The 12,331-nt window shown below is 41.5% G+C and overlaps 1 protein-coding gene across 8 annotated transcripts in view; it reads left to right on the top strand.

The window, feature by feature from the left end:
* fcho2 (FCH and mu domain containing endocytic adaptor 2) overlaps positions 1 to 12,331 on the top strand; it is a 32,550-nt gene that overhangs the window by 1,546 nt on the left and 18,673 nt on the right. For all 8 annotated transcript variants that reach the window (XM_088281176.1, XM_088281184.1, XM_088281178.1 and 5 more), the window contains exons 2-8: positions 4,286 to 4,377; positions 4,604 to 4,678; positions 4,750 to 4,891; positions 5,032 to 5,184; positions 5,438 to 5,542; positions 5,814 to 5,912; positions 9,164 to 9,260. In XM_088281176.1, the coding sequence (XP_088137302.1) occupies positions 4,286 to 4,377; positions 4,604 to 4,678; positions 4,750 to 4,891; positions 5,032 to 5,184; positions 5,438 to 5,542; positions 5,814 to 5,912; positions 9,164 to 9,260 (763 nt within the window). The remainder of the gene's footprint in view (positions 1 to 4,285; positions 4,378 to 4,603; positions 4,679 to 4,749; positions 4,892 to 5,031; positions 5,185 to 5,437; positions 5,543 to 5,813; positions 5,913 to 9,163; positions 9,261 to 12,331) is intronic.

The raw sequence follows: 12,331 nt of genomic DNA, 5'->3' as shown, positions 1-12,331 counted from the left end.
CCATGTTTCTCGCTAAAATCTGTACCAATATTTCAAAAGTCAGACGCAATAAATATCGTTGAGATGTTGCAAGAGTTTTTTTTTTTGTTTCTGCTTCTGTTTCAGTCAATTCTAAACAGCCATATATTTGTGGGTGTGAACACTTATGCAACTACATTAATTCAGTTGTATATATTTTTTTAAATATAGTTGCGCAAAGTATAGGTCGTATTAGCTAGGTCAGAACTAATATCAAAATACGTTTTGAAGTGATTTATCTTGGTCTCATTTATATCATAAACACTGACATTTGAACAGGGGTGTTTAGACTTTTCATATGTAGCCTTTGGAGAGTCAATTGAAAGTGCAATCGCTGAAGCCGACTCGGTGGTGAACTAAATGGAAAGGAGGCGAGCGACTCTTGTCAGTCTGCCCTTTGTGCCTCAGCCACAAGAGAATCCAGTGATGGCAAAGATCAGCTGTGTGTTTAACATGCGCCAAGCGCACACACACACACGCACGCACGCACACATACACGCACACGTTGGCACTCGACGGCACGTCCGTTTACTTTTGACTGGACTGCAAATCATCAACCAAAACACTTACACAAATAGAAATCACATATACTTGCCTCGGAAGCAGGTATTGATATTTGGCAGAATAAATTTAGATGGTGAATTAATAAGCCATTTAAGAAAAAAAAAGTATATATATTTTTTAAATAGAATAACTTTCTGGTCCGTTAAATCTACGAATTACAAGCAGAATGCTCATCTGTTTAAATACTTTGTCCGATAGTATTTGAGGGGAAAATGGCTTTTCATGGGGTGGGACGAGTCGTTATTTGAATTTGATATGAACGGGTGTCATTTGTGGCAGCGTTCAGTCCCGATAACCCCCCCCCCATTTGCTTCACTGTTTAGCTTCGCATTAGCTTCCAGCGTCATGGGAAAGCAAGATTGGCCATCCATGATAAGCGAATGCCAACAGACACACGTCCGCTCGCCGCCCTCCACTTGCTGCTGTCTGCATTGTGTGTGTCTAAACACTCATTGCACAACTCAAATGGTGGTGGATCGTACATTTGAAACGCGTCACTTAAACAACGGATACGTTTCATCACATGGCCGTCTCGAGAGGAAGGTTAAGCGGGGCTTGTGCAATCGGGTTACGTAGTTGAAATGAAAATCCACCAAGAAACAATGTTAATGCTAACTTTTATTGTGTTTCCGAAAGAAAGCATGAGCTCAACAGGCGCTCTGATGTTGCTGTCTCAGAAGAATTGATTTAGTTCTGCCTGTTTTTTCTCAATGCAGCAAAACTTCCCTTTCCTTTTGTGTAAGAAATCTGACAGTATCACAGGCGTAACGTCACATGCGTTGGAATCAAAAGTTCTGTGTGTCAAAACATGGTATTCTGGTGAATGTTGTGTTTGTGGAATAACAATTACACCGACTAATCCGTCTTGTACCGCCCTCTGTCGTCACCTGAATTTGACAAAGTGCTTTGCTAACCTCACCTGACCAAACCAAGGAAACTAGTGAGCCACGATAATGCGCGCCCGAAGTACTTTAATGTCAATTTCAGTCGACAGCGGAGGGGTGTTACGAGACAAAATGAGAGGGATGAAAATCTTAATTATTATTCCACAAAGGCAACGTTAATCTGACTACCATGTTTAGACTAGTGAGTTTTTTTTTTTTTTTTTTTTTTTTTTGGAAAGTGTGCAGTGATATATTTTTTTCCCCATGTAAAATATGTGCCCCGGCTCAATAAAGATTGGGAAACACTGGTCTCGACAAGCCGCCTAGAGGCCGCAAATCCCCTTTGGGCTTTGGTGTTTTTCCACTGCACTTACCTGAACATTCCTGCGTCTACTTGCCGGCTGGCTGGACATGAAACGACCAAATAAAACTCCACTTAACCCGCCTGTGATACATTCTGCACCTTACCGCGATCGATGCGCACGACGGCCTCGTCAAAGAATGCTCGGTCCTTAAACAGAACATGAGAGGCGCTTTGAGCTCGCAGGACAATCATGGCGAGAGTTCTGTTCATGTCACGCTGAGTTAACTGCCAGCAGGCCATTAAAAAAAAAATATTGCTTCACCCACGAAGATTAAAAATTGCATTCCTTTGTGCTTCTGGTATGTGATTGAGTGGAACTTTGTGGTTTGGCTCTTGTGGTGGGCAGAATTCCCCATTTCGTATGTTATCATTTGTTATTATTTTCAGCATCATTTTTGTTTTATGCGCCTTTACTCTTTAAATGTCCCTGTAAAGGGAAATTAAAAAAAAGAAAAATTCTGAACAGTATTGTTCCCAGGGATATGAATTTAGCAGAACACTTCTGAATATTGCCGGTTGCTGTCGACTGAAAATGACATCACAGTGCCGAAAGGTTCAGATAACGTCCGTCGCGGCTTCCATCAAGTTTATTGACATGCCATCAAACAAGAAAATCTAGCAACTTTGTTCTCAATTTGTTGGGTATTTATTTTTGTTTTTGCTTATCTGAAGGTTATGTGAGGGTTGTGCTGGCTCGTCGCTCCCTTTTTTTTTTTTTTTTTTTTTTTAAACACGTCATGCATGTGTGTATGTCATTCTTGTAGCCGCGAGCAACAAAACTGCCAAACCTGTTTTCTAACGTTTCTCCTTCCTCTTGAGTCTAATGTGGGCCAGTCATGATAAAGAAGTTTGTTGCGAGCCAAAGGTCAACACACACGCTGTGTGGCGGCGACTAAGGGGGCTTGTCTGGGATGTTGTGGCCCGTGTCAAAGTGCTGACTGTGTTGGTTCGTACAGGAACGAGGAACTAACTCGGCAAAAATGAGGATGCTTGCTGAGGTTGCGTTCCTTGTCATTGTCCTTTTATCCCTCAAATTAAATTAACCTTTGTATTATCTGCGATTGCTATTCTAGCTTTTTCCACTCAGAAACGAAGTTGAGCATCAGAAACATTCAAACACAGAACCCCGCAAATTCAGGCGTAAGGAAACGTAAAATGTTTTTTATGGAGAGTGACCGCTAGAGGGCGCAAAATGATTTCAGATTTACAAGCTTGTTCACACTTGGACAAATTTGAGCTAAGGATAATATGTTAAAAAATAGTTGCAAAATGAACATTTGCAGGCGTCTACAAAGGTCAAATAAATACTTTGGAGTTGCTACCAAAGCACATTACTTAACAAAACTGTGCATTTTTGGATAAGTACTTTTTACTAATTTTATTCTTTAAAAAATCTTTTTTTTTCATTTATAGGATTAGTAGTATACCAAATGTTCAAGTAGGTTGTGTTCAATGGAAAAAAGTTCAACTGAACTCTATGATAAATAAAACAATTTTGTTAAAATAAATTCTAATCTTATTGCCATCTAATTGAATAAGTGATCAGTCATTTTTTTAACTCAATAATCCTGGTCGTGTTTGTTTTTCTTTTTTTTTTTTTTTTTTTTTTCCAGAGCCATCATTGCAATTCCGTGACCCCACAATATTTTTGAGCAGTACGTCACACAATACAATAAATTTGCGTCCCAGCTTTCCGCTTCCACGCAATCTCTGTCCTGACTGTCTTGCATCCCAGATTTTACCATCAAAGCCAATTTACGTCCCTTTGATTGATGCCATTCCCCAAATAGTCAATGTGTACATGTGCCATCCACAAATAAACTCTCTCTAATAGGTTTCCCCTCAGAAAAAAATGGGATCGCAACTGCAGGTTCCTCCTGTTGTTGCACACTGCCCTCTGGAGGCGTCTGCAGTACTGCAACATTTAAATATTATAGACAACTGCATCAATGCAGTCTTTAATGAGGAGACCCACAAAAAGTCTGGAGGCCATTTCCCCAAAAACAGAGGATGTCTGATATTTCGGTTTGAAGCAGACCCTTTGGGGCATTTTGAGAGAGCCTCCAATGACAATCGCACAGAAAATTGGTAGTCTGGTGACTCAACATTAAACAGGAAACTTCACCGTTTTGCACCTATGTATAAAGCATCGCTCAACAAGTCTAATCCAACGTTTTCAATTATTCAGAGGTGGCTTTGCATTTTTCAAACGCTCGCGCAAGTCGACACCATCTCCCGGCAGCACGTACGCACACAGACAAACGGTCTCATAGCCTGACCGTCTTTTTACTCCGAACGCTGCAAATATTTATTGAACATGGCTGAGATGGGCACGCTTGACTTAAAGCCGATTTTGTGGCAACTCCAAACCAGGCGGGCACTTCAAAAGGTCTCGGCGATGAGCGTTGCACGCTGGCCAACTGACATTCTTCTAATGTTCCAATTTTATTGACAGGGTGACAAGAACAATGGCTTTGATGTGTTGTACCACAACATGAAGCATGGGCAAATTTCCTCCAAGGAGCTGACCGACTTCATCAGAGAAAGGTAAAAAGTGTTAAACAATCTCAGTCACACCACGTAAATGAAGGTATTCTATTTTATTGTGCTCTACTTTTAGGTTTTAGCTTCCTTTACAGCCTGCAAAATTGGTTGTAATCGAAAATTGGATGACACGAAAAAGCCACTCAAAGCCTAAAGAAAAAAATGTAAACGTATGCTAGCACCAGAATGATCATGATTGTATGGAAAAAACATTTTACTCTTCTTGCAGGAGTGTCATCGAAGAGGCCTACGCCAGGTCCATGACCAAGCTCGTCAAGACGGCGGGGAACTTTTCACAGCTGGGGTGAGTCGAGTGCATTTTTTTACCCACGTGAACTCGTACCAATGTACGTTCAATGGGCCTCTCAACCGCAGGACGTTTGCGCCGATGTGGGAGCTGTTTAAGGGCTCCACGGAGAAGCTGGCCATGTGCCACATGGAGCTGGTACGCAAGCTACAGGAGCTCATCAAAGATGTGCACAAGTATGTGGAAGAGCAAGCCAAAGCGCACAAGAAGGTGAGCGCCAATCACTGCTTTGATTACTTTTTTTTTTTTTTTTTGGCCCAGTCCGAGACTTACTTTTGAATATTTGCCAAAACCGATTCCTGGTCCGATACCTCAGCAATGGATAATCTTATTGTTTGGATTATTATTAGACAAAAGAAGAGGTGGCGTCCACTTTGGAGGCTGTGCAGAACATCCAGAGCACCGGGCAGGCCCTGCAGAAGTCCAAGGAGAACTACAACGCCAAAACTGTGGAGCAGGAACGCCTTCGCAAGGAAGGGGCCACTCAGAGAGATGTGGACAAGGTAGGATGGGAACGAACTGTGAACGACTTATCGTTTTGGGACCAAAATTGCGAACTCAGACATCGCGATTTCGAGATCGTCAAAGCTGCGGTTTGTGCCCCACGTTCACGAAGCAGGTCACGTATTACTGATTAAAAAAAAAAAAAGAAAATAAGCCATCATGTGCCTCAGCAGTATATATTTTATTTGTACTATGTGCTGGATGTTCTTCTTTCGGTTGTGTGTAAACAAACAACTGTTTGTATGTTTTCAGGCCGGAACAAAAGCCAAAAAAGCCACAGAGACATATAAGTCGTACGTGGAGAAATACGCCTATGCCAAATCCGACTTTGAACTCAAGATGGAGGAAACGGCACAGGTAGGATCTTTTACATGAGGGTGCTTTCGTTAAAAAAAAAATAAAAAAGATCTTTGACGTGTTTAGCCAATGGTAGTAAATGAGTTAATGACACTCTTCTTGGAGTTGACTGCATAACTAAACGCACAACTCAAAGAATGACCCAATTTTAATATTTTAATACAAAACATGCTTCTTTTTTAAAACATTGTAATATCAAATTCAAAAGGTCACGGGAAATTAGCATCGACTTGAGTGATATTCCTTCAAATAACCACACATTTCATTGCAGAAATTCCAGGACATTGAAGAAAGCCACGTCCTCCACATGAAAGACATCATCCAGTCATACTCGCAGTCCGTGGACGAAACACACGTCCAAATAGGAGAGGTGAGTCCATGCACATGCACGTACATGCTCCGGAACATTCCAGCGAGCGGAGGCAGGTGTTGACCCGACCGACTGGGTTCACGCAGCGTCAAATCAATTATTGTTCGCTTTGATCTTCCTAATCGTTTTACTGGCGAGCAGGAAATGCGCCATTCGGTCTTCCGTGCCCGGAAATTAAAAAGTGATCAAAACTCATCTAAAACACCTCCGTCACGCTCCCAGCATAGTCTCCTCTTGTTTGCTAACTTTTACGGTTCACTCCGCTTGCAAGCACAGCGGGATGAGGCCCGCTGTGCTGCACTTCTTGTGCCGTCCACCCGGGGGCGCTCAACTCCACTGAAACTCTTCCAGTTTGTCTGTAGGCACTTTTTCATTTTTTTTTTTTTTTTTGAATAGCAACGGCCATCGTGCTAACTAGTCGCCCATAATACCGAAATAATATTAATAATTATTTAAATGAATAATAAATTCATGCAAAACTTTTTTTTGTTACTGTAATTTTGAAAAAAATATAGCTAAATTCCTATAAGATTCCCGTCTCATGAGCAACATGAACATGTCCCTCTATTATCCACCGAGAGGCGCTCAAGTCCAAAGAGAAAGCTGCATGGATGCCTGCAGTTGAAGCAGCAAATAAGTTGGAAGCGATGCACTGCGACAGGGCACCGCGGGTTATTTAGCGCCGCGCCACACTTGGTGTGATGGCCGATGCTCCTCGTTTAGAAAAACTCCGGCCTTTGTGTTTCCCAGCCAGAAAATGACAAGCGGCCGTTGTGGTCTGGTGATAAATTGTCTTTCCGAAGCGGGCGACCAGGCAGCGCCACAACTCGTATGCTCTTGTAGTCAGAGATTGCAATATTGTGTTGAGTCACCGTGGCTTGCGGCATGCGTGCTGACAAGCTGAGCAAATGTTTATATGCGCTCAACACTCGCAATTGCTTGCATAAAGAGCAGCTTGGAATAAATGTAACACAATATATCACAGACATTAAATCACTCTCCTATTATACATTTTTTTATTTCATTTTATTTTTGTAGTTAACACTATATTGGGATAGCATAGTATAGTAACCGCTTTTTAATTAGCGTCCAATAGTTGCACAGGTTGAAATAGGATAGTGTAAATCGCCCAAAAGTTGCCACAGTTATTTTATTTTTTTTTTCAAAAACTACTGTAAGTCATAACAAAAATTGCGCAAATTAAAATCTCATTTTAACTCACTTAAATTACCAAATGTAAATCCCAATGTAAATGCAGCTTTGAATCCCCCAAACCTTTTGCAGTTTGGAATAAGACTACCATAAATCCCTCCAAATGTTGCAATTTAAATGACTGTAAATCCCCCAAATAATTGTTCAGTTTAAAATAATACCTCCTTAAATCCCATAAAAGGTGTGCAGGGTCACACAAAACTTCCATACATTTTTTTAAGTTACATTTTGACCACACCCTCAAAGTTACACTGCTTATAATGAGACTACTTTAAATCTTGTAAAAGTTGCCCATGGTGAAATTAGACTAAAGATAAAAAAAAAAAAAAATACCAAAAACCCTTCAAAGGTTCAACAGGTGTAAATAAGACTACAATAAATCCCATAGAAGTTGTGCTTGCCCACCTCAGACCACCTTAACCCCCCCAAAAGTAACACTATTTAAAATGAGGCAACTGTAAATCCTCCAACTGTAAAATGAGAGTCCAATTTTTTTTTTTTCTTGTACACAGACTATTACCCTCAAAATAGCGTTGTCATCTTAGCCCCTCAAAATCAGACAAAGTGATCTAAAAATAGGACTGAGTCCGCCCGTATCTGGATCGAGACCCATCCCATCTGTGGCGGTCTGGCTGGCAGGTGAACATGACTCATTGTTAACTCACACACACACACACACACACACACCTACGCACTGGTCGCCAAATCCAACGATACACGCCACTGATTGAATGATTTGAAGCCACACTAGAGCTCAAGCATTTTTCCAACTCGGAGAGTTAAAAGCGTGAGAAGAGGAAGAGTACAGCGTGAGGTGGAGGAAGTGGTGAATGTTTTTTAAAGGGCGAGAGTGGAAGGAAGTGCACTTTGTTTGTGTGTGTGTGGGCGTGAGTGTGTGTGAGTGTGGCAGGTGTATCTGTCAGTGTGCGTGCTCTGTTTGTTTTTGTAAGTGAGCTTGTGTGTGAGAGTGAGGATGCCTTGAAGGGAGATGCATGTGGCCGAAAGCCTCAGCGGATGTGTGAGTTAGTGTGCGTGTTTGCTTGCGTTTGCACGCGCGCGCCCTCCTCATGGCAGCAGCACCTGACAGCTTGCGTGAGCATGCATCACCCCCTCCACCGTACACCTCGCCCTCCGTCTAACATGCTCTACTCACAGAGCTAATGCACTCCACCTCTCCACGGGACCCTCAGGGCCAGGGCGTGTGTTTGCGTGTGTGGGCGTGTGTGTGTGTGTGTGTGCGCGTTCGCGCGCGTGTGTTACATACGTGTATGTTTGTGTGAGAGTCACTCGTACAGTATATCACGCACATCTAAATGGCGTGGTGGAGACACGACACACAGGCGGTTCCGTGTCCTCTGAGCCCGTACTTCGCATCAGCTCTGTAAACAAATGGTGCCGCGTTGCCTCCTGTGCCCACAAGGGGGTGGCGGTGGCAACAGTGATTCAGTGTCACTGCTATAGTGCAGATTTGGAAGTGATTTATTTAATGACTTAAAAACTTTTCAAACAGACGGAAACATCTCGCACTCAGAAAGTTCCAATTTAAAAATTAAAAGCCCCCGTTACTCAGCTAGTCCAAATTTAAAAAATAGAAAGCCTACTAGAACATCTGGCTGTTATTTGGCCTTAATCAGCGGCTTTAAATAGTGGCAGGTGCGTGTTCACTTGCATTTTAACGTGATTTTGAATGTGATTGCGGATCACAGCCACCCCCTGTTATTATGGGTGTGCACACTTATGCAACCATATTGTCTGACTTGTTTATTTTTGCTTTTTCCTCTGAAAAAATATTTTTGTTCTGAATTGAGTTGTAGAGGTTAGAGGTCACACGTAGTGGGAAAAATATTTTTTTATTATTTATTTTACTTTAATCACAAAACAAAAAAATCTTTCAACTGGGGTGTGTAGACTTTTTATATGCACTCCGTTGTGTGGCACGCGTTTCTGCTCCCTGTGTGTTTCTGTAACTTCCTATGGTGTTAAATGCGTTAAATGTTAAATATTAAATAAATACATGTCACTTTTTTGGCATTGTACAGGTTCACAATGAATTTGTGAGAAACGTGGAGAACACCTCAGTGGAGAGCTTAATACAGAAACTGGCCGAAAGCAAAGGAACGGGCAAGGAGAGACCAGGTAAGCCTGAATTGTGTCTTAATACAGTCAAATAATAATCAGGTCACTTGTGTGTCAACAAAGGCGCCCGTGTGGGCGGCGGGGCTGCGTAGCGGGGCAATTAGACCAAGGCCAAGCGGCCATCACAGTCGATCATGGTAATCTGCTGTCAAGGTAGCCAGGCTCGGCATTCCAGTAAGCATGCGTCACATGGGGGGCTTTGACTTAAGCGGGCACAACCGAGCTTTTCGACAAGGTCAAAGCTCAACAATGACTCTTGTGTAAACTTTGCCCACAATAGCCCAGCCCCAACCCCCCCACTTTGTTGTCATGTACTTTCATCATGTTATTTATTGAAGGCAGACTGTGTCACCAAAATGCTAATAATGCTCCAAAATGTAATGCGTGTAAATATTTAAAGCCTCCCGAGTTCCTGTGACGTCTACGCCCCCTCGCTGCCCCATCCCACCCCTCCTGCTCATCTCCACTCATGCACAGCATTACGTCAGGCACGCAGGCGGCTCACCTCTGCGGTTTGTGTGTGTGTAAACAATGCGTGACCCCTCCCGTCTCCAGACACCACAGCCAACCGAGTGGTGGCCCTCATTTGTTTGGACAGCAGAATTAATTGAGGTTTAAAAAAAAAAAAAAAAAGGACAGAAAATTCCTGCCCACACGGAGCTGTTCATTAGCCATCCATCAGAAAAATTACCTGTCGGCCGCCTGATGAAATAGTTGAACGGTCCACGCAGGGGTGTGTAAACTTTGCCGCAGAATTCTTTGCTTAATAAATGGTAATAAATATGTGTGGTCATCTGTTGATGAGGTGAAACAAAATATTTACTGACAATTAGCCAATTATTATTTTATGAAATCAAATTGGAAAAAATGTTCACGTAAAGTATTTCCAATTATAATCATAATTAATGATTTTTTTATTCATTAATTAATTTAATTAACCAGTTATTCCGAAGAGAACAATGACAACGTATGAATAAAATAGTAATGGTATAGTCAGAGTAACATGTATATTATTAAAAAAATTAACCAATTTTTTAGAATAGGTCAGACCAAAAATGGGCCCCGTGAAAATGTTTGTCTAATTATAAAATCTTAATTCTCGTTGGTTTTTAATTAATAAAATTACAATGACTTACCCAATTATTACATCAAATCACATTTAAAAAGGATAGCATTTGTATACAAATAATAATAAATGTTTTTATGCATATTTTTTATTCATAATTAATTACAATGACTTAATCAATTACCCTAACAATATCAAAATGTTTTCATATTTTTACTCAACTTGAACTAATGATGATGAACTAATTGTGGTAAAACGCAACTAAAGTAATTGCAGGATTCAATCCGGATTAAATACCAGAGCGGGCCGCATGTAGCCCGCGGGCCAACCTTTGCCCCGTTCCCCGCTTTCGCGAGTCAGCGAGGTTGAATAAACTTTTTATTGCGGAAACGATCCCAAAGTGACACGCTGCGAGGAGGTAAGGGAGGGCCACGGGGTGCGTTTGGAGTGTTCAACGATATCCAGCTGAGCTGTCAACTGGCGGCGGGCCAGACACGCAAACTCTGCCCACCTACCCACCCCCCTTTCAAGCACTCACCCTCCTGACCAACCCACCCTCCCAGTGCCATGCCAAGCATATGCGTTTTGAAGAAGAAAAAAAAAAAAAAGCATCCGCTATTCACGCATGACTGCTTGCCAAGTCCAAAAGAAAGGAAACATCTTCCCCTAGATAAACAAACGAGACATTTAAACGCTTTGCAGAACACGCACAAGTCTGCTGATGTTTTTTGGGGGACTTGAATTTTTTTTTTTTTTTGCAGAGTATCTGGAGGTGTGTCATATATGCAAGATTTTGACTTATGATCTCAATTTGATAATATCTTTCCTTGGAGTTATTAATTAGTTGAAATCAAAGTGTGAATGAATACCAATAGAGTCAGTATTGCCAGTAGTAGGTCAATTTAGATCGTTTTAATCATTTTACGATGGGTACATCATCACATTTCTTAATCTTAATGAATTGTCAGGGCCATTATGCATACATTTTATGACCTTTTAATTGTTTTTGAATTTTTTTTTTCCTCTTTGATCACAAATTATACTGATTCTTTTGAGCAACTGCAGGGATATATCATTAAATTGCTAAATCTTACGTAATCTTCCAGGACCATTATGTGGTTTTGTGATTTGTCCTTTTGTTTACTAATTGGTTGATGGCCACTAAAATATCACCACTGCCGATACGGGTCGCTTATTTTATTTATTTATGACTTCCTCATCAAATTGCTCAATCTGAATGAAGTTTCACGTCCTTTGAAATGGTTGTGACGGAGAATTGTTTTGCTGTTTGTTTTTTTTTTTTTTTTACCAATTTGGTACATTATTTGGTAACATTGAAGCAGTCTGGTTAAATGTACAATTGCAGAAAATAACACTTCTTCAAATTTGGCTGGTGGAATTTATTCGTGTTTGTTGCGGTAACGTGACTCGTACTGTGACCGATGAAATGGTCCTGGAAAATTATTTCAATCAGAGTGCGAACCCTGTCGTTGCCACATCGCTGCAGGTGAGACCAATCGCAATCAGATCTTCTTACTCCAGCTAATCAGTGGAATTTTGCTTATCTGGAGGGGAAGCTGTCGAGAGAAAAAAAAAATTGACTGCAACGTTAGAATCAGCACGCCAATTTCATTTTTAATCTGCATAAAAGTCTAATTGAACAGATTGTTTTTCAAATTGTACCTTAGTGTAATATGTACTGGAAAATACCCACATACACCCACGTACTGTAATGTACGAACGAGAGCAGCGAAACTGTCAGTTCAATGTCCCCGTGAGTTTGAGTCCAGCGTCTGCCCGTCCTCCCGTGTGATGTGCTATTCTTGAATGTCAATTGTGTTTTGATTGGCATCAACCACACACACACCAACAGAACAGTTTGTGCAGCCATTGTGCGTGTTTGTGTGTGTGTGTGTGTGTGTGCACCAGCGGTTAAGGGCCGATATTGCACAGTAGAGTAGATCAGTCATCGGTGTACTTTATCCACTTCACTTGGCGTGATGGG

This window comes from Idiotropiscis lumnitzeri, chromosome 18 (genome assembly GCF_059441095.1).
Source record: "Idiotropiscis lumnitzeri isolate Australia: NSW breed Sydney's pygmy pipehorse chromosome 18, RoL_Ilum_1.0, whole genome shotgun sequence".
NCBI lineage: Eukaryota > Metazoa > Chordata > Actinopteri > Syngnathiformes > Syngnathidae > Idiotropiscis > Idiotropiscis lumnitzeri.
The sequence above is the reverse complement of the archived record's forward strand: the minus strand, read 5'-3'. Positions and strand labels throughout refer to the sequence as shown.